Here is a 24,816-nt window from a genome sequence, read left to right as displayed (position 1 = left end):
GCAGTGGCACTAGAAGAAAGCTTTTCAATTCAATTTTCCCCTCCAAGGCGGTTAAAGTGGAGGACAATGGGGAAAGCAGAACCATTCACATGATGAGTGTTGACGACTCATTTGAGACAGAGATCTGGGAAACATGCTAGCAATACTTCAACCGATACAGTCTTCGATACTCCTTGTATTAATTAATAGCCAATCAAACGAGATACTGCTGGCTTGATTAAACTAATCTGTTGCTTTGGCACTCGGGCGCTTGGCTCCTGACGGAGCACGCAGACAGTCAATGGCTGATTTGCCCGATTCTTGTATGGAACAAAGTACGCCTTGTAGAATAAAGTCCCTGACCTCGGGGTTACCCATACATTGCAGTATGAACTACAGTCATATAAGGCTACAGTGATATGAGGAGAGAACAGAAACAAATGAGATAGCAATATAAAGGAGGGTCTAGTATTATTTAATCTGATACGACTGCAGTCAGTGTCAGGTGAGATAGGAGGGATCTGTTATTTGTTCATATCCATCATATCCGACATGAGCGTGCTAGCTTTTCCTCCTTCTCTGTATCTTCCTGGTACACCAGGAGATGCACTTATCATTACATATAATCCATGCTAACCACTCTTATCGACCTATACATATAGAAGCCCAAACGCTTGGCACAAATGGGGTTGTAGTAAGATAGGAGTAAGACCCCTCGAAACCAATAGTGAATTACTAGTAAAGCATATGTATAGTTTATTCGAGAAGGTACCCGAGTACTGCTTCAATTGGCTTCTACCATAGTAAGGTATATCATCAGCCTTCATGCATGTTCTTTCTGTATCTCTATTCAAATACGAACACCCTCCCAACAGCACTTTCGCTCGTTTCTATTGAGCGCATTATAAGGCTGGAGTACATAGTACAGTCTCGGGGGTGCTGCTGTCATGTAGCAAAACCTTTTACGCCCAAGCCAGTTGCAAAGCATAAATCACCAACAATCCCAGCTATGTCACTGTCATAGCTAATAGGGCAAGTGTCAACATAAAATTCAGCCTAATTAGAGGACCATGCGTCATCTCTTCCTTGTCCTGACTACTCGGTAGAAGGTAGAACCCATCAATGCTCGATCAAGTTGCATTGCCTCTTATATCGTAGTAGACTGCGTCGGACTACTATCAGTCTATCTAACTAACAAAGCCCCTAGTAGCATAAAACAGCAGCACCAGGATCACATTCCTCACAATACCTATGTGGCAGGTTTCAAAAAACAACTCTACTCATGGAGGGAGAAAAGCAAAAAGGAATGACCAGTGCCGGGCTCGATCCGGCGACCTTATCGGTGTTAACGATACGTGATAACCAACTACACCAACCGGCCAATTGTTGAGAAAAACGAATATAATAATAAAACTTGCAGCCAAGCAAAATTTGTCAAGCGGATCTGCGTCTAATGTCGTTGGGTTCGGTTCTCCTTAGCGAAAGACGGTAGACCGGACAGAGCGTCAGGAATAATGTGCTTCTCCCCTGGCTTGTGATACAAGGTAATCTTTGGGAACAACTGGATGTACTGGAAGGCTCAGACAAGACAGAGGTTTCTTATCAGTTGATGAGGTGGAAAGACTGGTCTGCTACAACAGTTGCAGTATGATCAGTATAGGTATAGACACCTGTCTTGCAAGCATCTATCATATACCTTATTTTGCAGAGGACCTAAAGAAGGCCTGATACTTCCAGTTTGGTTGGCCAGTAATCCATTTCCGCCTTAATCAAGGCGCGGCTCAAAAACATGATTGGCATGATGGCATCAGGCGAAGGTCCTTTTGATTAATCCCAGTCTAGACTAAACATGGGATCATTAGGAATATCCAGCCGGATATGGAATATCATCACGCCATGGCCAAGGCGCTTAGATGAGTCTATGTCAACATACAAGGGCCAGTCTGTGTTTTGGTGTGCAAGCATTCCTGGATCTTTCAGGTGGTCCTGCAAGCAGCTGAAGGATTCACGTTCCTTATCTGTAACCTCCTCCAAAGGCGTTCTCTCTGTGTAGACAGCGTGCCTTGCCCTTTGTTGGGCCACGGTTTAGTAGCTATGATTTTCAATCCTGTAGTGGTTGGATAATCGCAGAGTAGTAGGGAACGTAAGACCGCATCCAACTAGTTAGTCTGATATATGTGACAAGGTCTGCTAAGGTCACTGGGAACTTCAATTTTACAATGGCGGTAAGCTCATCTTTAGCTGCTGTCATGCCAAGAGATAACACATTCTGGCCCAGCACCTGCACTGTAGAAAAGCCACCAAAGTCTTCTTCAGGCTGAGGGTCCTCCTCCGCGCATTTCTGAAGGACAAAGAGTCTTGCTGCAAGATGAAATGCGGTGGAAATGTCATAGACTTGAAAATCAAGTCGACCTGACGTTGCACATGAAGCATGCTGTTGATGAACCCCATAGGACAAACATGGAAGTATTCTTGTCCTCGGTGTGTGATCTCTCCTGTAAACCCGACTCAACTATGGAGTGAGAAAAAGCAAAAAGAAATGACCAGTGCCGGGCTCGATCCGGCGACCTTATCGGTGTTAACGATACGTGATAACCAACTACACCAACCGGCCAGTTGTTGAGAAAATTTGACTTTTTTGGCTTTATGGACAGAAACTAATATTCCCCGCTTTCGGCAAACCCAAGCAAGGTCGACAAGTCATATAGCCCACAGGTTTTTACATGCCATGATGAACATAACCATCCAGCTTCAGTCCCAAGTCACTTGCATGTCCAACTCGGTACCCTCCAAGTTCTCGAGAAGCGACGCCACAAGCGTTCTACCTAAGGCATCGTAGGGTATACCTAAGAAGGCTATATAAGTGTGTATGTTGACGAATCCTTTTCATATAACTGCCACTTGGATGTGTTCAGTTGCAATTTTGCATGGTATCTTTTGCAGGTCCCGCCACCATGTTCCTTTTATATGTGTTCAACATACCCGGCTCTGGCTACATACCGTAATGACTGTAGGTCTTTTGATAGAATGAGCGTGAAAGATGCACTATGATGCACGAGTTATATCAGATTTGGGTCTCTGCCGTTGTGAAATACTTACAAGCTGTTCTTTTACTATGGTCTTCTTTACTCTTGTTACTGCAGTTGAATACGATCTTACCTTATTCAGTATGGGAATTGCTTGGGTCAGTGTAGCATAATTTGCTGTAATTTGATTTATTATATCATTCTGTGGCAATGGTTTATTATTTTAAAGTAAATGGACCTAGATTTCAGGCTATAGATTTATGGTCTGTTATGTGTGGGCGAGCGAATGGGGAATGTATACATACTCTCGACACTCCTGGGTAGAGGAGAAGAACTCCAGCGCAATACAGATCCATCTTAGTTCTCTACCAAAGTCTCCCCTGTTCTAAGTTGTAGATGGAGCCCTACGTGGTGAGACTTGATTGTCATACTGCATCTGGCCGTCTGTGGGGAAACAGAGCCTAGACGCAATATAGCCTACATGCTTCAACAGTCCTATCGAAGGATCAACAGATACCCCCCGGGGTCCGTCTCCTTGCCGAAAATGCTGGAGCTCTTATTGCACTGAAGTCAGATCTAACTATCCATAGTGCTTTCGTGGACGTCTATCCCCAGCAGGCAGTTAGTGTCGAGCTTATCGGCCATAGTACTCTTAGGTACGGCGATATATTCCGACACTACCACAATGTCTCTGGTATAGGAGCAGCGAGGCGGGGTGTGTGTGGTGCAACCGATGGGTCTTAAAAATACCTATCATATGGGTTCTCGAGTGAATATTTCCATGAGTATATATAAATGTAGATAGTAACGAACAAAGACCATCTCTCTCATAGTAGTCGCATAGTCAAATCAAATTCCTATATAGACCCATAGTACGCATTGTTACTCCTTAGATAAGCCTTTAGATGCCAACCCCGATCCCAAGACTGTTTAATTCCTCATACAAAACTTATAAACGAGAGTGAGCTCCCCATATCCTCCTCTAGTGGATCTAGATAGTCTTATGGCCGGAGTAGTCCCCACCGTTCCTGCGCAAGCAAACAAAGCTGTAGGTTGATTGACCAGGCAGTCTCTCTAGTGCTGCCCACTGCGCTGTAGGTCGAATGGACGTTTTCTAAGTATACGATTGGATTGGAGCATACTACACTAGGAAGCACAAAGAATCTTATGCCAGCATTGAGTAAAGTCCAGCCAGTTCCGAGTAAGGGTGACTGGTTCCCCTCCAGTAGAGTAATGAAAGAAGTGACAAAACACGAATCCTACGCGCCATCCAAAAAGGTTGAATGCCCGTACAGGCTTGTAGAAAACGTATAATCAGTCAAAAGAACAGGGAGAACCAAAAAAGATTGACCAGTGCCGGGCTCGATCCGGCGACCTTATCGGTGTTAACGATACGTGATAACCAACTACACCAACCGGCCAATTGTTGAATTAGCCGCCTATCTTTGACTTTATAACCCAATACAACTTACGAATCGATGACGGACTGATACAATGGCTAGGACAAAACTGTGGAGAACTTGACCTATTGCTTCCACCGACTTCGCATGCTCATAAATTCTATCTTGCTAATGCTAGTGAATTAGGAACGATCATGGCCGCAGATCAACCGATCTTGAATGCCTTAAGATTGTTCACTGGTAACTCACTCTGGCACAAGCCTATATAAGTCAAACAGCGTCGTGTTCACAATGTCGGGTGAATCACCGATCCTCGAAACAGAGCATGCCGATGCAGCGCAGGCGATGACTTCCACATCGCGGGCAGAGAAGCCAGCGAAACGAGATGCCTGTACCATGCGTGACCTGATTCCTTTCTTTCCATAAAAAGTTACAACTGACTTGAATCCCAGTCTCAGAGCTTCTATCACCCAAGAACAAACAACAGAAACAAGCGAGCCATGCCCCCTCAAGAACGAATATCAAGAAGAGGTTTGGCGCGCGTGACGGTTTGGGCGCCTACATCGAAAAGCCAGAGTCATACCCGCCCAACGTCGTGGTATACTACAACGATGATTTTGTCGTAATTCATGACATGTTCCCCAAATCTACGTTACATTTGCTATTGCTTCCTCGTGACCCAACTAAAACGCGCCTTCATCCTTTTGAGGCCCTCGAAGACCCAGAATTCCTGAGCAAAGTAAAGGCAGAAACGAGGAAGCTTCGCAAGCTGGCTGCGGCCGAGCTGAGGCGCAAGTACGGGAAAGATTCAACTCAGGACAAAGAGAGACAGGATGCTTTAAATGCGGACCCACCGCCTGATGTGCTACCACAGGGGAGAGATTGGGAGAAAGAGGTTATGTGTGGTATCCACGCACACCCGTCTATGAACCATCTACACATACATATCATCTCCGTCGACCGGTATAGCGATCGCTTGAAGCACAGAAAGCATTATAATAGCTTCTCGACCCCTTTCTTTGTCGATATCGAGGATTTCCCCCTCGCCAAAGATGATGCGAGACGACATCCGGACAGAGAAGGGTATCTACGGAGAGACTTCAAATGTTGGCGATGTGGGAAGGATTTCGGCAATAGGTTCACCGAGTTGAAAAGCCACCTTGAAGCAGAGTTCATCGAATGGAAACAACTTTGAGCTTTAGGAGTTTCATCAAATTCTCAGCTTCAATCCATACGTCATAAACGGCTGAAATCGTCAACTTGTTGGGCATGAGCTCCAGTATGGTAATTTGATTGGTAGTAACAGGTTCGGCTTTCAGATGCCAACATTATCTGATGGGTTTTTATCATAAATATACACCTACTATCCTGGACAGAAACCGCCTGAACCTTTTGGCCGATTACATTTCTCAGTAATCTCTTGCCTCGAGTCGGTCCACTATGGCCTTCGCCAACGAGACCATAGACGGCCTGTACGCAGTGACTAAGTATCAGTCGTCTCAAAGCCACCGTATCCGCCTCGAGGCTTTTAGGCACGGCTCTTAGACCGGGAGCTACCCTTGACCTTTCTGGCCTCAGGGCGGTTGATGTGGTGAGCTGGGATCCATTCGGCGTTGTAGGTGGTAGCGGAGGAAACAGCGGGGCTGCTAGGTCCTTCTTCGGCCTTCTTAGACGCTCCAGATGTCTTCTTAGAGAATTCGGCGGCCTTTCCGCCCTTGCGCTTCTGAGGGAAGTATGGCGCAATCCAGACGGTGTAGAAGAAGTAAGCGGTACCAGCGAAACAAGCCAGGAGGAAGAAGTAGAGGAAGATACTAAGGTCATAAACAATAAGCCAACTGTACCTCACCGTGAACGGGATTTTGGAGTAGCTCACATTTGGGGATCGAAGATGCTGGTCTCGGGCTCGACCACGCTGACGGTGCCATTGTGGGCGTAGACAGTGAAGAATCTTCCCTCGCTGTCGGAAATGATGGAAGCGATGCTAAGTCTCAGGTCCTGAGGGTGCATTTCAGTGGCGAAGCTGTAGCTAACACTCTCCTTCTGGCCAGCGGGGATCTCGAGACCATATCTGGTGGCAGTCAGGTTGCGAACAATCTGGCTCTTTTCATCGAGAGTCGACAAAGATCCACCAATAAAGTTGACGGTCACAGGAGCAGGTTCGTCATTGGTGAAAGTGATCAATGCCTGTGTTGGGTGACCGTTGACAAGCTTAACGCCGAAGATCTCGGAAGCAGGGAAGGAAGCCTCCGCCGATACAGCCAAATTTTGGGCCTCGGGAATGTCCTGCGCATTGTCGGCAGCGTCCTAGAGGTGGTCGATTTATGTAAGTAACTCAATTGACCTAGAATGATAGCAGAACTTCAATCCGTGACATACAGCTGCAAGACCACCGCCGATGAGGGCCTGGACAGAGAACAATGCGAGAGAGAGAAGACCGAAACGAGCCATGGTAGTAGAAGACTGTACTCAGACAGGTAAGAAGGGAATAAAACAAAGAAGAAGGAAAGAGAGGGGATGAAGAGGGAAAGGGAAGTGGAGTGGAAATGGTAGGGCAGTGGAAGGGGGAATTGAGGTGCTTTTTCTCCACGTAGTCACATTGGGAACTTCCCCATGCGCTCGCTGACTCATCTAAGGCACCATGAAGCTTATGATTGGTCGCTTCCTAAGTTCCTTTCCTGCCACTGTTTATCAACTTGCTTAAAAGTACCATACTTGCTTGTATGGCCAGCTTCTAATGAAACACAGGCAAAACGAAAAGCAACTGTAAATATTTCATATTTTTCMTCATTGAATATCTATCATTGAGAGTCATCAGAAGTGAAACTTGACTCTAGTGAATTTCCATGCTTTTAGATTCATGTTCCCAACCCCTACAACCTTCCTTTAGAACAGTGAATGATAACACAAAATAAGTACTATTAGATCTGATTACTTTTGCATCATCTCTAGACCTTTTCTTTACTCTTTAATACCCCGTACCCCGTACTACCATCAACATTTCTCGGCGCAGTGAGCTACCCTACTACCTTATCCATTGGGCCTGCCATAGTTCACCATGGAAGCTCAGGCCTACGCTGAGCGCTATAGACAGGTGATGTCTATAGAGCAGACCAAGAACAGCCTGATTGAGGTAATTATTGCAGCTTCACTTCATCTTGAGTCTTCATATTAACTGTTTTATTTCCTAAATTAGGAGCTTCTGCAACGAGTGGTAGAGCTTGAAAATGCTCTTCAGCGCCAGAAACTTGACCATGAACGCGAGAAGCATTTTAATCGTGAGATTCAGATCCATGAGATGGAGCTAATGAACGAAATCACCAGGATGAACGCACTCATGGTGAGCCATGACAATGCCTTCAGTTTAGTCTCCCGTCTAACGACATCTCTTCTATAATTGTAGCACCGTGAACCCTATATGATTGTCCTTCTGGACGGACATGGCCTTATTTTCAAGGAGGAGTTCCTGAAGCAGGGTGAACAAGGTGGAAAAAATGCAGCAAAAGAGCTCTCAACTGCATTGCAAGATTACATTACAACTCATTTCCCAAACATTGCCTCACCCAAGATCGTGACCATGATCTATATGAATGTCAAGGGACTGACCGACCTCTGCATTCAAGGAGGAATCAAAACAGAGCTCTCGGTACTTGAGGGATTCGTCCGAGGCTTCAATAGCAATAGTTTGCTCTCTGATATCATCGATGTTGGCGCTGGCAAGAATAAAGCCAGTGATAAGATCGAAGGTATGTGATGCAGTCCTGATTGCCTCATGCAGCCTGCTTTTACGCTGCGATTGGCTCTGTGGTGAGTTCTAATACTGTGGCTGGCCAGAGATCTTCAAGCGCAATCTAAACAACTGCCATTGTCATCAGATCTTGCTCGGTTGCTCACAAGATGATGCTTATGCTCGGTTTCTCAGAGAAACAATGGTGGACTACAAGTACATAGGGAGGGTGACTCTCATCGAGGGTGTTCCATTGCAGGGAGACATGAAGGCAATGAAGCCATCCTATAGGGTCGCAAAATTTACTCATATCTTCCGAGAGACGAGCATTACATCGGCGTCGGCTCCTCAGGAAGCTGCAGTTGTCACCAAGCCCCGTTCCTCCCTTACACCATCGCCAGTTCAGCATGCAACACCACTCTCGAAAACGTCCACAAATACCACGATGACAAGTAACAGTCCTGCATTGTCGACCTCTTCGAGGAAAATGCTAAAATCAGAAGAATTCCAACCGGTTGTTCGCTCCATTCGCTCTAAGGCATCAAGCTCTCCACCTCCCAAGATCGTGGAACGGAACAAGTACGGGCAGCGTGTCGATCGCTTTGATATCAAGTCAATCCCCAAGGATGATTTGAACCGCATGAAGAAGCTGAAGCTTTGCAACTATTTCTACTTACAAGGCGAATGTCCCATTGAGGATTGCCATCACGATCACTCACGCAAATTAAGCAAAAGTGAGCACCATATCCTGACGGTCGTTGCACGCATGACGCCTTGTCGCTACAAATCTGACTGCGATGATCCTGACTGTATGTACGGACACCGTTGCCCTCATAGCGAGCCAGGCAAGAGGGACTGCGTCTGGGGCTCGACCTGCAGATTCGATGCCGCCGCCCATGGAGTAGATACGACAATTGTCAAGGTCACCAAAATATGATCCAATCTCGCCGCTACGATCTTGGACAGGCTCGCAATCTGTGCAATTGTGGCCACATGCGCGGTACCCTGGGACGCTTCTGGAGTGGCAAGGTTGATACGGCGTAATGGAGTTCTTCTGTTTATGACATTGAGTGGGAAATATGGACACCGGGCATTTCTATGCGGTCGATCTTGATGCAATGGTGGCATTTACTTTTCGTCATGTCAATTGATGGATTCTCTTCTCTTGCCTCGCATCCTGAACTTGATCACTTGATATCCCCTTTGCATTTGCCTTTAACCTGAGTTTGTTCCTTAGCTAGGCCTCAGCTCATTGTATGTATCTCTGAACATACGATGACCCGGAATCGAGCACGTTATTTCTAGGAATAAACCAAACTCGAGTTTAATCGCTCAGGAAACGACTTCAGAATGTTGCCACAATAGCTTCCATGAATAGAGTGAGCGTCCAACAACCGTTATCACAAAGATCCTCTTCCCAACACTAGATACTAAAGTTGAAAGAGTATCGTATACCCAAAACACTGCGGTCTTCAGGAAACGACACGATCAAATGGATGACCTATCTAGGAGCCCATCGCTAGACTCAGATGTAGGACAATCGCGTAACCAGTTATGGGTGAGAGGAGTATCTTTGGTAGATAATACAGGCAAAGGAATCACATTGCCGGAATCACGATTAGCCATGAAGGATTATTATGCGATGGCGTGTTGTAGGATGACAGGGTTCGATGGCCCTCCATAAAAATGGTATCCAATTGCATCCCCACCAAATCTCCAAGGTGTAATGAATTTCAAAATAGAAGTCAGAATACCAGACGGCTAGGCATGGATAGTTGTATTGAACATGGCGAATCGTCTCTCCCAGCCAAAGCAGGTCTCGTGACTACAGCCAGTGCGGTCGTCCATCTCACCAGCGTCTGTGGCCTTCTCATGACCACATCTGACTCCGTATTCCTTGATACAGCAAGTAAACGGGCGTGAGGAAACTGGACCCAGAGCTTGAACATTCGAGCCATCCTTGCTAGCAGCTTCCTGTTTCCGTTCCTCGAGATTACCCCAAAGGTGGACCAGCGTTTCTCTTAGCCGACCTAATTTGGAAAGATTTTTCCGCAAACTGAATGAACGTACAATTAGAATACCCGAAGCCTCTCCTTCTATAGCTAAAGAATGCAATATGATGATGACTTACTCGGCGGCGTCAAGCTTGAGCAGATACTCAGCATCAGCTCCAGAAACAAATAGCTTCATTCGCTCACTGGACTTCCCGTGTAGATGAGGCGGTACATTTTCAACCAAAAGGCAGAACCGCCATTGCCATCTAATCGAATGACTTGGACTGTTGGAGCTGTGGGAGTTGTGTATTTCATCCATCTGCTTGTGATCCGACTCATCTGGAACGGCGAAATCCTCTAGTTTTGGAGGGAAAAAGTCAACCACACGAACAGTGGCACGGTAGCAGACATTTTGAAAAGGAATGCGATATTCAATATGGTCAGGCGAGATATTTTCGTGAAACTCGCCGTCCAGGATGTCCGCAAGACTCGTGCATCTGATGGATGGGTTTGATGCCTGAACTGTTTCCGGACATTGATTAAGTTTGGTTGTTGCGGTCTGGAAGAGGATGAACTTACTAGTCTTATTGATGTCGTATTTTTTAGGCAACGAGAGCGAAATTTGACCTTCTTCTCTTTTCGCTCTCGCTGTCTTATTTTGGCTTTTCTGGGACTTGCTGCGACGGGAAGACGTCTCCTCCATCTCTTCAGCTTTCCGCTTTCGCGGGTCGCTTTCCCAATAACCCTTTCTGCGACGTAACAACTCTCGGCCGCGCTCATCTTTCTCCGCGTCGATCAAACGGATGTTCATTTCATCGGGGTTCTGACGATCGCAGTGCATAGCCGCTTCCAATGGAGTCCCTTCTATGCGACTTCGCTTAATATGGACATTTCTCAATCGAACAATGCTGCCCTCCTTGAGATGTTCTCGGGCAAAGGAAGCATGCGGATCCCAGAGAGTTATCTGGAGAGTCATGCGACCAGCTGGACCTTGCCATTGTTTCTTGGAGCGCTGTAGGTAAGCATACTCATCTCCTTCACGAGCATTGTTGGCGTCAATGGTGTAGTTGTGAAGCCCTTCGTTCGTGGTGTAGTCAGTAAGATAAAGAGCGACCTTCTCGCTATCATTGGTAAAAATCTTGACTACTTCACCAGTGAGATCCACGAATGTTCTTTCTTCGACATCTTTGATGAGGGAAAACCTTCGATTGGCATTTGACTGGGGTGCAGAGACTACAGATTTCACTGAACGTAGAGTCGGAGGAGCAGTTTTCTCATTTGAAGCGTTGCGGAAAAATTTGAAGTTAGAGCTCTTGTCTATCAAAGACAATGCGTACGACTTCTCCGAATATGACGGCTCAAAGGGAACCGGACCACAGATGGGAGAAATGTCCACAAAGCCTGGCTCTGGACGGAATATTGCCCACGGGATAGTAGACTCATCAGGTGCAACACCTAGAGGTCTTCCTTTAAATTTATTTATCTGCAAGTCAGTCTGTCAGTAATGCTGTACTGTCCAAAGAGCTAGACCGCCTTACAGTGATGTTGCGTAATAGGATAACATCGCGCACTCGGACAGGTGGGAGTTGACTTTGATTAAATTTGAAGTACTTGATCTTCAGCCCATCCCAGACGTGTCCGTTGCCGAAGTCAGTGTCTTTGAGGGTGAATGTGATACACCAGGAGCGACTTGACTGGAAGGCTCCCTCGAAGACATCCACCACCAGTCCAATCACACTTACAAGCCCCGAAGAGGACAGGGCAGTAGGTATTTTGACGTGGGGAGCAGCCGACTCGTTGGCCATTTCTTCAAATTTTGATTTTATGATGCAGAGCAAATGTGCATGCTGCTGTAGAAAATGGATTCTGGGTTGGTTGCTAAATGAGCTCCAGTAAGCTCTGCTATATCGAGAAAGACATGGGCTATGTTTGGCAGCGAAGCCAAGCGCTTTCCAAATTCCTTATCAAAATTGATGCTAGAGCTCAAGCTTGGGTGTATCCAAGCATGATATGAAAACTGTTGATTGTATAGTATCTACTCCGTAATATGGACGCGTCTTGATGCGATTAGGGCGGATGTGGCGCTTGGCAGGAGGAACAATGAAACCTCAGGCCAGAATAAGTCCCGTGACTTGAGCCAAAAATTCCTCTTCTGGACTGTCTGGGACGAACACTGGCGCTAAGACACGGCCTTACAGTTAACTTTTTTCCCCTCCCCTCACACACCTTTCATCTTCTACAGACAGACGCATCCTCCATCTTATCTCTCTCCCCTCCAAAAAAGACGCCTTTGTCTTCAACAACTCAAAAGTCTATTTCTTCTCTTCTGACTTTTTTGGTCAAGAGCTTATCTCAGAGCTTCTTTTTCTTTCTTTCCTTTCTCTGAGATCTTTCCCTCATCTCAGCTTCGCTCCCCACTTTCTTTGGTGCTCTTTGTTTTCACCCCTCTGTGTCCCAAGCAACCATGGCCGAACGCTACATCCCCGAGCATCGTCGCACCCAGTTCAAGGCCAGGAACCAGTTCCGGCCTGACGAGCTTCGTCGTCGCCGTGAAGAGCAACAGGTCGAAATCCGAAAGCAGAAGAGAGAAGAAAACTTGGCCAAGAGGAGAGGTATTCAGACCCGGGATGGCGGGATTGGCGTAGGAGGTGGCATGGCCGCCACCGAGAGTGACGATGAAGCTAGTGCTATTGAGAGTGAGGTATGTCAGTTCTCTATATCTTATGAGTTGTGTTCAGCACACTTTGTTATCTCCCTCGATTTCTCCCCGTCCCCAGACTCATCGCTGGTCGGTCTTTATTTGTTTTTGTTCACTATACGCTCCACGACGGCCTTTTCACCGCCCCCGGTTGCTGGGCTAAGTGGGATCCGCCCTCTAAATTGACCATCGAGGGGCGCGCACAACACTTTTCGACTCAATTCAACGCAGCATTTATTTACTTGGTTGCATGAAAAATGGATAGGTGGCTAATGGAAAATTCTTTTTTAGCTCAACGTGGAGCTCCCGGAGATGGTCAAGGGTGTTTTCTCCGACCAGATTGAGTCGCAGATCCAAGCTACAACCAAGTTCAGGAAGCTGCTCTCCAAGGAGCGCAACCCTCCTATTGAACGCGTTATCGAGACCGGTGTTGTTAGCCGATTTGTGGAGTTCTTGCGCTCCCCTCACACTCTCGTGCAGTTCGAGGCCGCCTGGGCCCTGACCAACATTGCGTCTGGTTCCGCCCAGCAGACACAGGTTGTCATTGAAGCTGGTGCTGTGCCCATTTTCGTTGAGCTTCTCAGCAGCCCCGAACCCGATGTTCGGGAACAGGCTGTTTGGGCTCTTGGTAACATTGCCGGTGATAGCCCTCAGTGCCGTGACTTTGTGCTCAATGCTGGTGCTCTCCGTCCTCTGCTCAACCTCATCAACGATGGCCGGAAGCTGAGCATGCTGAGAAACGCCACATGGACTCTGAGCAACTTCTGCCGTGGCAAGACGCCCCAGCCCGATTGGACTACAGTACGTTTCTCCTATGCTATAATTACAATGTTATTTTCTAACGCTTCCCAGATTGCCCCTGCTCTTCCTGTGCTTGCCAAGCTCATCTATATGCTCGATGACGAGGTCCTAATTGATGCTTGCTGGGCCATCTCCTACCTGTCTGACGGCTCCAACGATAAGATTCAGGCGGTCATCGAGGCCGGCATCCCTCGTCGTCTGGTTGAGCTGCTCATGCACGCTTCTACCTCTGTTCAGACCCCAGCCCTTCGCTCTGTTGGAAACATTGTTACTGGTGACGACGTGCAGACTCAGGTTATCATCAACTGCGGAGCTCTCCCTGCCCTCCTCTCTCTCTTGAGTTCCACTAAGGATGGCATTCGCAAGGAAGCCTGCTGGACCATCTCCAACATCACCGCCGGCAACTCTAGCCAGATCCAGTCCGTGATCGATGCTGGTATTATTCCTCCTCTGATCAACTTACTTGCCAACGGCGACTTCAAGACCCGCAAGGAAGCTTGCTGGGCCATCTCGAATGCCACTTCAGGTGGTCTGCAGAAGCCCGACCAGATCCGCTACCTCGTTACTCAAGGATGCATCAAGCCTCTGTGCGACCTCCTTGCTTGCCCAGATAACAAGATTATCCAGGTTGCTCTGGATGGCTTGGAGAACATTCTCAAGGTCGGAGAGATGGACAAAGAGTCCGCTCAGACTGGCGAGGCTCGCGTCAATCGGTATGCCTTGTTCATCGAAGAGGCTGGTGGTATGGAGAAGATCCACGACTGCCAGAACAATGCCAACGAGGAGATCTACATGAAGGCCTACAACATCATTGAGAAATACTTCTCTGACGAGGAAGAGGCTGGCGGTGATATTGATGAGCTTGCTCCTCAGCAAACACAAACTGGTTTCGCCCTCGGAACCAACCAGCAGCAGCCTGGCGGATTCAACTTTGCCAACGGCGGTGACTCCATGGATATGTAAACCTGTCTTGCGAAGGCTCTGGCTGTCAAAGTTTCTTATCCTCTTTTTCTCCCTCCTCTAGGACAGGAATAACGTTTCGAATTCTTCACCTCAATCACGTTGGAATACCTCACGCCTCTGTCTCTTTGCTGTCATCAACCCCAGCCTGCGAGCTAGGCTTACTTTATGTTAATTCCCTCCCTGTCTTACTCTACCCCTTCATCCGTTTTCAGCTATGATTCCTTTACGTTTTCCTTTGTTGTCCTTTCACGATGCAGAAGATTCACCGTCATGTAGCCCCTATAGTTGCCCCCTTCACGTCAATTTCCTCGAAGCATCCCTCATACACAGGCGTCCTTGTTGTCATTTGACTTATTTCTCACTCAAATTCCCTTTTTCGGAAGTGATTCTGCTCGAGTGTGGTCCCTTGGTAGGCTGAAGTTTCATACATCCTCATTTTTAGAAGTGGACCTGCACCTGGAGTATGCCGTCTCAATACAAAAGCAAAAAGACCCTCTAAATGCTCTTCGCTCAAGCATAGTTCGTATTGATCATGATGTTTTTGTCAAGTATGCGTTTTTCTCGGTCTTGGAAACGAAGAGCCAACTAATCCGGAAGGCTTCCCTGCGTCATATGTCCCCAAGAGGACAAATAGAGAGAACATGAACAGCTCCGCCACTATGTACAATCTCCAAAGAGGCAAGCTGCATTGATACAACACCGCTCAGGCGATTGGCTCCGTCAAGCTACTTAGACATAAGTTGAAATGAATTTCCAGGTATTAGAAACAGATGAGCGAAGAGAAAAAATCGGGGAATGAGATTTAAATAAATCGAATAGAACAATCAATCAAAGACGACAATCAAAGTTCGAACTGGTTTAAAGTGAAGAAGTAGACGTCGTCATAGTAATAAATAGGGAAAGGAGAGGATTGAAATATCCAGCAAAAGCGCCCGGCTCATCGTGAAGAAAACGTTCAGTACGGTGGTAGAATTTACATAAAGGAGAAACAAGAAGGCTGAGGGGAACGGCAGATCGGTAGGATGAGGATTGAAGAGAAATTGAGTGATTAATCTCCCATCACTTCATCCTCATCGGGATCTCGCGCAATGGGGTTGTCGTCTTCCTCCTCATGTTCTTCGTCGATATTCTCGTCCTCGACCAGTCCTCGAGCGCGAAGATCATCTTCATCGTCTTCCTCAGCCTCGACATCAGGCTCGTGATCCTCCTCCTCTTCGTCGTCATCAGCTCGCTCGGCTGATTTGGAAGTCTTTGATCGCTTGGTAGCACTCGCTCGGTCCTGTTGCGCGTCTCCAGCGGTGGCTTGCTTGCCTTTCGATCGAGACGGCCGGGGTCCAACAACTCTGGGTTTGCGTTCATCAAGGAAAGACAACACCTCGCGGTAGTTCTGGCCTAAGCGGGACTTGTGTCGAACGAGCCGCTGCTTCAACTGTCCACGCTCCGAGCCCGAGGCGTCAATGATGCGCCCTATGATGGCAAGGACGATTTTACCCGTCAGCTCGCACAGCCGTTGCTCCGCCAGGATGATGGAGCGCAGACGCTCGTTCGCTATTGATTCGCCCTCAGCTCCTGTTTCGTCCTCCTCATCCGAAGGCTCCCGCTCAACGTCCGACTCAGAGGCAGGCTCGTCGTCTTCTGCAGGCTCGAGAGGCTGCCGTAACTTTCTGGCATATGTGCGTTCTGCGATGCCGTGTATCTTAGCGATCAGTGCCTGTGTATCTGAATCGATTTCGTGAACCAAACTCTGGGTTTGCGTGATAACCTCCTCATCGTTCCCTGCGTTCAACCCAGCGTGACGAAGTGTACCAAACAGCGTTTGCAGATCAAGCAGTGTTGTGGTCGCCGTGAAGCGAATGTCATCCAAACCACTGCGCTGTCTCATCACAGCGACTAGACTAGCAACAAACACCTCACGACTCTTAGTCAGAGCTTCAAAGTACGCCGTAGTGAAAGCTGCCTTTCCTGCACTCAAGGCCGTCGTTAAGGCTTGTACTTTCCACATGAAATAGAAGAGCAGCGTCCGTATACTGCTGGTCACCAACTCGGTTTCCGCCTTGGCTGACTCATCGTCTTCCTCTTCCTCGCGCAGACCACGTTTGACCAAATGAATTAGCACATTAAAGGGAGCTTCAAGATTTTCCTTCTTCTTGCCCTTGGACTTAGATGACGGCTTCTTCTCAAGGACGTGTGTGCAGTCGGTCACACTCGCCAGGTTCAAGATTCTCATCGCTGTGTTGGCAAGGTCATTCAGGGTTGGCATCGGTATCGAGCTACCCTCAACAACTCCTTTCTTTTGTGACAAAGTCTCGAGGGCGTCTATGATATCATCCCATAGCTCCTGTACCTTACTCTCGAGGGCTTCTCGCATATCATCAGAGCTCTTTGCGTGCAAAAACGCCACCCCGGCCTCTGCCAGCACATCCTGGTCAGAGTGCGTGAGGAATTGCTTGTTGATATCGTTCAGAAGTGAAGTGTATGCGGTGGCATCCTTTTGCAGATCCTGGATCTTGTCCAAGTCGACCAGATGCTCAAGTCGAAGAACCGCAGACGCCGCTTCCGGAACCGATCCATATTTGTTTAGCAACTGAGGAATGATCTGGGCAAGACTATGTGCAATCTCTTCCTGAAGCTCGGGAATCTTGTCTGTCAATGCCTTCACTTTACGACCTCTTTTGTCAATGTCTGACTTGGCGACGTCGAGGATGCGTAATTTAACCGCACAGCAGAGGACTTCAAGAAGGATAACCTCCTGCCCTTCCTGCATCTTATACAGTTTTTTGATCGTGCCGGTGGCATTGTCCTCAGTAGGATCGTCGGGAATCTGGGAATGGTCGTAGAGGAGGAAGCCAGCCAGAGATTGCCACTGAGAGAGCTCTGCGAAATGCGGGTAGATGGCCTCCGTAGCAAGTACAAACCGTGAGTCTAGGGAGGCGCCCGAAAGTGCGTCCCGCGCTGTGGACAGCTTCCGCTCAGGAGCCAATTCGTTTTCCTGTTCATCATAGGCTTGGAGGATATCAACCAGGCACTTGAACTTGATCCAGGAGCGCTTGGGCGACTCGTAGTCATCTTCGTCTTCGTCGCCAAACACCTCGTTCATCTCATCTCCGACCTCTTCGGTTGTGGAATCGAACACATCTTCCACATTGGCCACGAAAAACGGACCGGCAGCTCTGCGAACACGGGCTTCCACGTCGAATACGAGCCTACCAACGGTGTCAATATCGGCAGGCTCAAGTAATCCTGCATCCCGAATGAGATCGAGTAGTTCGATCGACGAGGCGCGCACGCCGACGTCCGCATCGTGAGCTGCCATCTCCACCATGCGCTGGCGAAAGCGCTCAGTGAACGACCTCAAGCCAGCAATGTTATCTTTGTTAGAATACAGACGCTGGAGCTGCGTCACGACAATGGAGCGCGTCTCAGCGGATGGATCGGAGAGAATCCAGCCAAAGTAGCGAAGGAATTGACCTTCGAAGAAGTATTCTCGATAGGTGTGTATCCAGCGCCCCAAAGCCGCAATGCACTCGCTGCGGATTTTGGCGTCGATGTCTCGGTAGCGGTGGACGAAAACGATATTGACACCATCCTTGAGGTACTCATCAATTGCCTCCAGCTTGCTTTCGCCTTCTTCGATTGTCGAAGTAATCGCATTGACTCTGCCCTGATTTACCGTTTTCTTTTTCTTCTCCGCCTCGAGCTGTTTACGGGAGGTAGAGACAGTGGTCATCACTTCTCGTGCAACATCACACAAGGCGTTCATGATAGTGAGGGAGATGACGGTCGAGGTATGTCTGAATGGTCGACAACCCGAAGTGGACAAGGCAGCTATCCATATTTGAAGATTTTCGTAGAGCTCCTGCTGCTTATACAGAACTGAAGAATGATGAAGAGTCTGTACGAGCGCGGCGAAGAAGTCTTCCAGAATGGGTTGGAACGCTTTAAATGTCCGAGCCTTGGAAATAAGAGGATATTCGAAGATCCCTAGTGCATGATACTCGGTCGACAAGTCATGGATGCGCTCTGGTGCGTGGTCTGGATCATCAATATCCGCATCGCTCACTTCCAGATCGGTCCCTGCACACTTGAGTATGAAGTTGACCATGGCGTGCATCGCAGCCTTGGCATCCTTCTGATACTGGGAAAGCCATTCGGCAGCAACAGTGTCGCCAGTCTGGTTTTTGCCAAAGACCTCCGCTGTTGCGACATGGTAAGCCGATGACAAAGTTGAAAACAAGAGGAAGCAAGCCACCTACCATATAAGCCACTTTGTCCTGCGGCCAAACTGGGCCGTGGTTTCACTTTCCTGGGCCGCGACACTGTTTTCTTGCCATTGACAGCTGGGCGAATTGCCAGCTGACTCGGAACCCCATTACCCGCGACTTTAGGCCTCTTCGCAGCATGTGTCGCTTGAGACTTGGTCTTCTTGCTTTTGGTCCCAGCCGAGGCTCTCTTGGCGGAAGCCTTGCGCGCAGCGCGTCTCTTTTCCCTCAATTCTTCTTCGTCTGGCTCCTCATCACTGGTTTCTTCTGATTCCGACGCGTCGTTCTCATCAACATCCTCCTCCTCGTCTTCATCGCGGGCAGTGTCACGCTTGCGCTTGGCTCCGCCGGGGGTTGAATCACTGTAACTTTGAACAAGGAATTCGGGTCTGCGCGATACACGTCCGGACTTTCTTCTATTTGATGCCTGGGGCGAATCGAGGTCGGTCAGCCCGGGTTCGGGACTCGAAAGAGGCGACTCATTTTCCATTCTTGTAGGTGATAATATAGCGCACTGTAGGATACAGTATTAGTCAGTAAGCTGCATTAAGGTGATCCGAGCATTGACAAGCGAAAATTAAAATGATGAACAGATCGGACTCAAACGAGGGTTGGCCCTATGTTTCTCAGAATGCGACGGGTGTAATGATCAGTTGGGGTCGCGATGTAGCCGTTACGAGTCCCCCTAGGCGCGTTTGCCGCTTCGCGCGAAAAAGTCGGCGAAAACAGACATAGAAACAATACACGTACCTCTCAGATATACAATGACAACATGTGCGATACAATGCTCGAATGTGGTGTGAAAAGTGGGACTCGAGATGGAGAGAATGAGGGGACACGGAATTGAACTGTCTCTCGTGGACGACGCGCCTTGATGCCTGGCGACGGCCTACCGAGCGGCCCAGGCACTCAGGCAAACTACTTGTGCCTCAGGCCATAAAAGCTCTCACAGATAGACGTAAGTAAACTTTATGTTTTGGCTGCCACGGTACCTGAAGTTAATTACCAATTATTACCATACGGATCAGCCAGGGGGTCAGCGTCTCGGACATTTGACCCCAGCCAACCCTGCTGCATATGCGGAGAAAGAGAATAACCATGCCGTAATGAGAATCGTCTTTACTCCATCAAGGCCGCTTCTGAAGCTCAATATTTGAGAGCCAAGAACTCCAGCCTTTTGTCCGTTTCACGAGGTCAATAGAACCCCGCTTCCAGCTGCTAGTTTGGAAGTGATAGGACTGGCGACTGGACAGTTTGACAGCTCTTTGGCTGCCCCAGAAAAGATCTGGAGCGAGAAGGAGCGCACGAAAGGAACCTTCATGACGCCATTCTGCACAGCATCTCTGATTGTGTCCTCTCTGCCTGCGTCGAGATACGGATATATCATGCGGTTACAGCCACTTAGCCCGTCTACTTTTCCCTATCTCCCTATATCCTAATCCCCTTTGCCTAGAACTCGTTGAAGAAGATAAAACACGATGCCAATAATATCACCCTTTGAGTCGTCCATTGCCAAACCAGGTCAAGGCAAAGTCGTTCTATCTCTCCTTCCTCCTTCGATCCCGACCCTGACGACCTTGACTTACAAATATCCACTGAAGCTGCTCACGCGCGCCCCCGGCTTCGTGCCCCAGTCCTCCGGGCTGACAAGCTCTTCTCGACCTGTTCATCTGTATCTTCTCACCTATGGCGGAGGTCTTCTACCGGGCGATCACATTGATGTCTCAATTACGTTGGATCCCCGCACAAGACTCGTTGTGACCACACCACAGGGAAGCACCAAGATCTTCAAGACAGAGCCTACTGCAAGCGTCAAGGGCCAGCGTGGAACACCAGCACGCGCATTTACAGACAAGAGCCGCCAGATAGTCAATGTGCAGGTCGCCAGCGAAGCCGCTCTCTGTTACCTTCCAGACCCAGCTGTACCCTTCAAGGACAGCCGTTACGAGCAGGTACAATCATTCACCGTCGATGGGACATCAAAAGATCACAAGAGAAGCAGCCTGTGTGTGCTGGATTGGGTGACGCAGGGCCGCACCTCACGAGGCGAGAATTGGGACTTCCATCTCTGGAAAGGGAAGAACGAAGTCTGGACACACGACGCCGCAGGCAAGAAGAAGCTACTCCTCCGTGACTCGATTATATTAGACGACGAGATCGACGCGGTATGTCTAGAAAATGAATCAGAGACCTTCAGCCACAACAACTTGATCCGGGAACGTACGCGACCCCACGGGATCATAGGCACCCTGATTCTGTACGGTCCTGTGTTTGAGGATTTAGCCTCATTCTTTATGGATAGGTTCACGTCGCAGCCGCGCATTGGAGCTCGGAACTGGTCGTCCTCTGCCCCTGCGGCCGTGGAGATGCCGCCAAATGCAGACTCCGAAGTGACCTTCACCGCAGCGCGAGTAAGAGGAGGCTTCGTCCTTGTGAAATTTGGCGCGAACGACTTCGAAACGGCCAAGAATTGGCTTGGTGGTATTTTACGTGACGAGGGGACCGTTCCCAAGCAGTTTGGAGAAGAGTCTTTGATGTGTCTGTGACCTTCGTGTCTTTCCGCTTTTGATTTCCCCTACAAAAGTACTTATTGTTATTTTGTCTTCAGCGTAACTCGTTCATGGCGAGTGCGGAGCTGAAAATTACGATGAGAACATAGTGATACCCTGAATTATCCTGCATCAACGCATTTATATTAACGAGACGATTTACTCCAAGTTGAAATACATCCAAGCTTTTCTTAACCATCCTCTTATATATGGGTTCTTCGTGTCTAAATCATATCGATCTATAACAAAATAGTCGTGAAATGGGACAAAACAGAAACTGGAAAACCAAGCCCAAGGTATCATCTATTGGACATCTGGAACCGACGCCGTGAACTCGCAAATGTCGCCAATCAGAAAATGTAAACCCCTTAAGTCAAATTCATAACCAAATACTCGCTCAGGTGGCATAGGCAGCGATGTCATGTCATATCGTCAGATGTCAGGCCAAAGACGATCGCCCAGCAACCATCTCAAAGCCGCGCGACAGTCGATAAAACAGAGTACATCCTACCAATCAAAAATCTTGACCTTCCATTCTTGCTTCGTGGCACTCTGCAAGTCATCCACGTTCAGAATATCAACGCCCTCACGCGCCAGAACGGTCCAGATGTGATTCCTCAGACTCCGGGGCCAGCTAGGCAACCCCCAATAACGCACCTTGAGTCCTCGACGATGAGCGCCCTGGATCTGCGCCCGGATGAGATCCATCTGCTTGTTTGTCAGGTGGAATCCCCAGGGGAACCCGATGGACTTCTTGAACGAGACAGAGGCATAGAAGCTGTTGGTCCAGTTGAAGGTGTCGGGTCCAATGTCGCCGGCCGAGATACCTGACAGGCCTTGGCCGGCGTTTCCGGTAGGTTGCTCGGTGGTGGCTGCCGAGTCCTGTGGGCCATCAGCATCTGCAGAAGGAGGCATAGCCTCGTCTTCAGCCAGGAGGTTTAGTGGCGCGTCGAAGAAGATGTCGCGGTAGGTTGAGTTCGACGTGACCATATTGAAGGGGGTATTTCCGGTTCCGACAACAGTGATTGGGCCGTTGGTCAGGCCCGTGCCGTTGAAGTAGGTGAGATAACCGCGCTCGCGCAGAGGCGACAGATTCTCCATTACACTCTGCCATGTCTTTTCTCCATCGGTTTTAAAATCAATGAGGAGAATGAGGGTTTGAGACGGGTCGGTGTCGAAGACGCCATGTAGGGGTTGATCGAGAGCTGGGTGGAACTGGGTGATTGGATTCTGCCGTTCAATGATCTTGATCAGTGGATCGATGTACATGTTCTTGAGGGTGCGCTTCGCGGTCAGGGACGTGGAGGTATGGCCGACGTAGAGCTCGTTGTCAATAAGCCACACATCGGCCTCGACACCAATGCAACCCGCCTGCAACGCCGCGTACAGGGGTACCCGTCGCCAGTAATCATTGTGTGAATGGCACCCAACAGGGATGATGTCCCGCGAGACATCGGTGGGCCAATGTGTGACGTCTGTGTAAACGTCGTCGTCCGGAACGTGCCGCCAATGGCCAGCGGCTTTGTCGAATTCGTCGGGGAAAAATGAGAGCACAATGCCGCAGACTATCGAGATGAACTGAATGATCCCTCTTTATGGGTTCCAACACAATTAGCGGCCATTGGCGCCGACGGGTGGTGGTGATGGTAGGGTAGCACAAGTACTCACAGCATGATGAAAACCCCCGCAACGGTAAAAAGCAAGCAATATGATACTCTGAGATTCTTGAACCATCTACGCGACGTATATGAGCGTTTCGAGCGTTTAGTGGCCGGTGAGAGCAGAGGTAGAGCATCTTCAATCTTCTCCTCGTTTGACGAGGAGAGCGAAAAAATCCCAGCCAGTCGTTGGCTCCATGTGAGTCGAGATCGGGCCTGGCCCGAACATTGATATTCATCTATTGAGATGCCTGCCTGTAATTCCTCGATAGAAGCATGATTGTCTGGTTTATCGCGCTGCAGTTCGTCTTGGCCGTCGGAGGGAGGGGACGTCGGGACAAATTCGTAGGACTGCGGAGAGCGCCCTTTGCGGGCGGATAAGAAGCCCATGACTGACTGACACTGTGTCTCACCAACTACTGTACAACCGCCTCAATCCATCGTCAATTCTTCAACAGAAAATCGTACAAGGACAGTCATCTCATGTGCATTTATAATTCGAGGGGGATAAAGGTCAAGCATTGCGCACCAAGACCCTCTGGCGAAAAGTGGACGCCTGAATTAATACTCCTAATACTACGTTACCCTCTGGGGCTGTATCTTCTAGAGATCTAAGAACCATCAACATGATTGGGGTCTCGAGTCATCGTTGGCTCGCCGGGGTTGTTGGACCCTGGATTGACCCGTCTCCGTGTGCAGCTCTAGCGCCGACGATTGGACGGTGGGCCAACGAGAGGCTTGAGGCCGTTCCAGAAGTCCGTCCAAAGAGGCCAGCCGTGCCGGTTTCGTTGGTCTCTAAGCGTTTTCAAGCCTAAGGGTCTCACCCCACTCGAAGGCTTAGATTCTACCTTATGATTTGGAAGGATCCAGTACAGAGTTCGTGCTAAGTCCGTCCTCGTCCTTAGCGACATGGGGGTTTAGATACACCGCAAAACAGGCCCCCGAGCAGCTACATAAAAGTGATGGACAAGCAGCTGGTCGACAGGAGGCGCTCTCTAAAATGTCGATCGCTCCCAATAATCGCTGGCTCCCGTGGATATTGTTGGTGAATCTTGAAGATGAATCAAGGTATGCTGGCTAGCATTGTGACAAAGGTGGTGGCCCTGCATTTCGAATTCTGCTGCCTGGCACTCATCCACTGCGCCATTTGCTGCACGAATAGCGTTTCTCTTAAGCACCATTAATGCGCATTTAGAATCCAATCTAGTCCGTTTCAGTCGCTCGATCCGAACGCCTCAGTCCTGAAGCGTAGTAGTGAAGTAGAAAACTCATTCTGCTCGCATGACCAGAGAAAGTGTCGCAATATAAGCTTACGGAAGATATACCCCGGAGGATGCCAGCGATGGCCGACAACAACAGTAGTCACTATTGTATATTAATCCACCAGTATCGATTCAATTGTCTAGATCGATTCTTCCTGATAATGATAGAAGAACATTTAGTATCGTATATTATTGCCCTAGTTTAGGTAGCCATACACGACAAACATTGACATGTGCTATTTCTGAACAGTGACTAGAGTCTGACTCGGATAATATAGGATCTTAAAGCACGCGTCTAGATTTTACTCTGCCTATTGAAGCATCATATCATCAACGATATTGGTGCTATCATCATGGAAGTGGATAACAAAGGTTGCTTCAATCACGTTGAATGTAGCAGTGTATTGTGCCATTGTCAGATCTAAGCGGCCTTATCAGTACCTTAGCGATAGCGATTAGATCTGCCGCCAACCGCCCGAGGAAAAAAAGTTCGCCGACCATCT

General features: G+C 48.6%; 8 protein-coding genes and 3 non-coding genes across 11 annotated transcripts; 4 read left to right on the top strand and 7 right to left on the bottom strand.

The window, feature by feature from the left end:
• Window positions 1-1,286: 1,286 nt before the first annotated feature.
• Asppvi_008210 lies at window positions 1,287-1,360 on the bottom strand. The gene has a single exon. It is a non-coding gene; the product is annotated as a tRNA-Val (tRNA).
• Window positions 1,361-2,519: 1,159 nt separating this feature from the next.
• Window positions 2,520-2,593, bottom strand: Asppvi_008209. Its single transcript has one exon. It is a non-coding gene; the product is annotated as a tRNA-Val (tRNA).
• A 1,759-nt stretch (window positions 2,594-4,352) lies between these two features.
• On the bottom strand, window positions 4,353-4,426 carry Asppvi_008208. The gene has a single exon. It is a non-coding gene; the product is annotated as a tRNA-Val (tRNA).
• A 270-nt stretch (window positions 4,427-4,696) lies between these two features.
• Window positions 4,697-5,600, top strand: Asppvi_008207 (DNA 5'-adenosine monophosphate hydrolase; the record flags this gene model as incomplete). The annotated part of the gene is made up of 2 exons (XM_043304087.1): window positions 4,697-4,796; window positions 4,858-5,600. 2 exons carry the CDS (start codon window positions 4,697-4,699, stop codon window positions 5,598-5,600), a joined length of 843 nt encoding a protein of 280 aa, XP_043160022.1.
• Window positions 5,601-5,933: 333 nt separating this feature from the next.
• Asppvi_008206 (putative translocon-associated protein, alpha subunit) lies at window positions 5,934-6,853 on the bottom strand (the record flags this gene model as incomplete). Its single annotated transcript, XM_043304086.1, has 3 exons — window positions 5,934-6,216; window positions 6,279-6,709; window positions 6,782-6,853. The coding sequence occupies 3 exons, from the start codon at window positions 6,851-6,853 to the stop codon at window positions 5,934-5,936; spliced, it is 786 nt and encodes a 261-aa protein (XP_043160021.1).
• A 607-nt stretch (window positions 6,854-7,460) lies between these two features.
• Asppvi_008205 (CCCH zinc finger protein) lies at window positions 7,461-9,066 on the top strand (the record flags this gene model as incomplete). The annotated part of the gene is made up of 4 exons (XM_043304085.1): window positions 7,461-7,535; window positions 7,599-7,742; window positions 7,806-8,148; window positions 8,237-9,066. The coding sequence occupies 4 exons, from the start codon at window positions 7,461-7,463 to the stop codon at window positions 9,064-9,066; spliced, it is 1,392 nt and encodes a 463-aa protein (XP_043160020.1).
• Window positions 9,067-9,890: 824 nt separating this feature from the next.
• Asppvi_008204 (telomere-binding alpha subunit central domain protein) lies at window positions 9,891-11,928 on the bottom strand (the record flags this gene model as incomplete). The annotated part of the gene is made up of 4 exons (XM_043304084.1): window positions 9,891-10,185; window positions 10,261-10,645; window positions 10,703-11,606; window positions 11,662-11,928. The coding sequence occupies 4 exons, from the start codon at window positions 11,926-11,928 to the stop codon at window positions 9,891-9,893; spliced, it is 1,851 nt and encodes a 616-aa protein (XP_043160019.1).
• Window positions 11,929-12,587: 659 nt separating this feature from the next.
• Asppvi_008203 (karyopherin alpha) lies at window positions 12,588-14,585 on the top strand (the record flags this gene model as incomplete). The annotated part of the gene is made up of 3 exons (XM_043304083.1): window positions 12,588-12,824; window positions 13,113-13,622; window positions 13,674-14,585. 3 exons carry the CDS (start codon window positions 12,588-12,590, stop codon window positions 14,583-14,585), a joined length of 1,659 nt encoding a protein of 552 aa, XP_043160018.1.
• A 1,048-nt stretch (window positions 14,586-15,633) lies between these two features.
• Asppvi_008202 (cohesin subunit IRR1) lies at window positions 15,634-19,334 on the bottom strand (the record flags this gene model as incomplete). Its single annotated transcript, XM_043304082.1, has 2 exons — window positions 15,634-18,779; window positions 18,839-19,334. The coding sequence occupies 2 exons, from the start codon at window positions 19,332-19,334 to the stop codon at window positions 15,634-15,636; spliced, it is 3,642 nt and encodes a 1,213-aa protein (XP_043160017.1).
• A 988-nt stretch (window positions 19,335-20,322) lies between these two features.
• On the top strand, window positions 20,323-21,390 carry Asppvi_008201 (urease accessory protein UreD; the record flags this gene model as incomplete). Its single annotated transcript, XM_043304081.1, has 1 exon — window positions 20,323-21,390. The coding sequence occupies one exon, from the start codon at window positions 20,323-20,325 to the stop codon at window positions 21,388-21,390; it is 1,068 nt and encodes a 355-aa protein (XP_043160016.1).
• Window positions 21,391-21,900: 510 nt separating this feature from the next.
• Asppvi_008200 (uncharacterized protein) lies at window positions 21,901-23,441 on the bottom strand (the record flags this gene model as incomplete). Its single annotated transcript, XM_043304080.1, has 2 exons — window positions 21,901-22,958; window positions 23,132-23,441. The coding sequence occupies 2 exons, from the start codon at window positions 23,439-23,441 to the stop codon at window positions 21,901-21,903; spliced, it is 1,368 nt and encodes a 455-aa protein (XP_043160015.1).
• Window positions 23,442-24,816: the final 1,375 nt, after the last annotated feature.

Source organism: Aspergillus pseudoviridinutans, assembly GCF_018340605.1.
Source record: "Aspergillus pseudoviridinutans IFM 55266 DNA, scaffold_5, whole genome shotgun sequence".
Classification (NCBI taxonomy): domain Eukaryota; kingdom Fungi; phylum Ascomycota; class Eurotiomycetes; order Eurotiales; family Aspergillaceae; genus Aspergillus; species Aspergillus pseudoviridinutans.
This window is presented reverse-complemented; position numbering and strand designations above follow the sequence as displayed.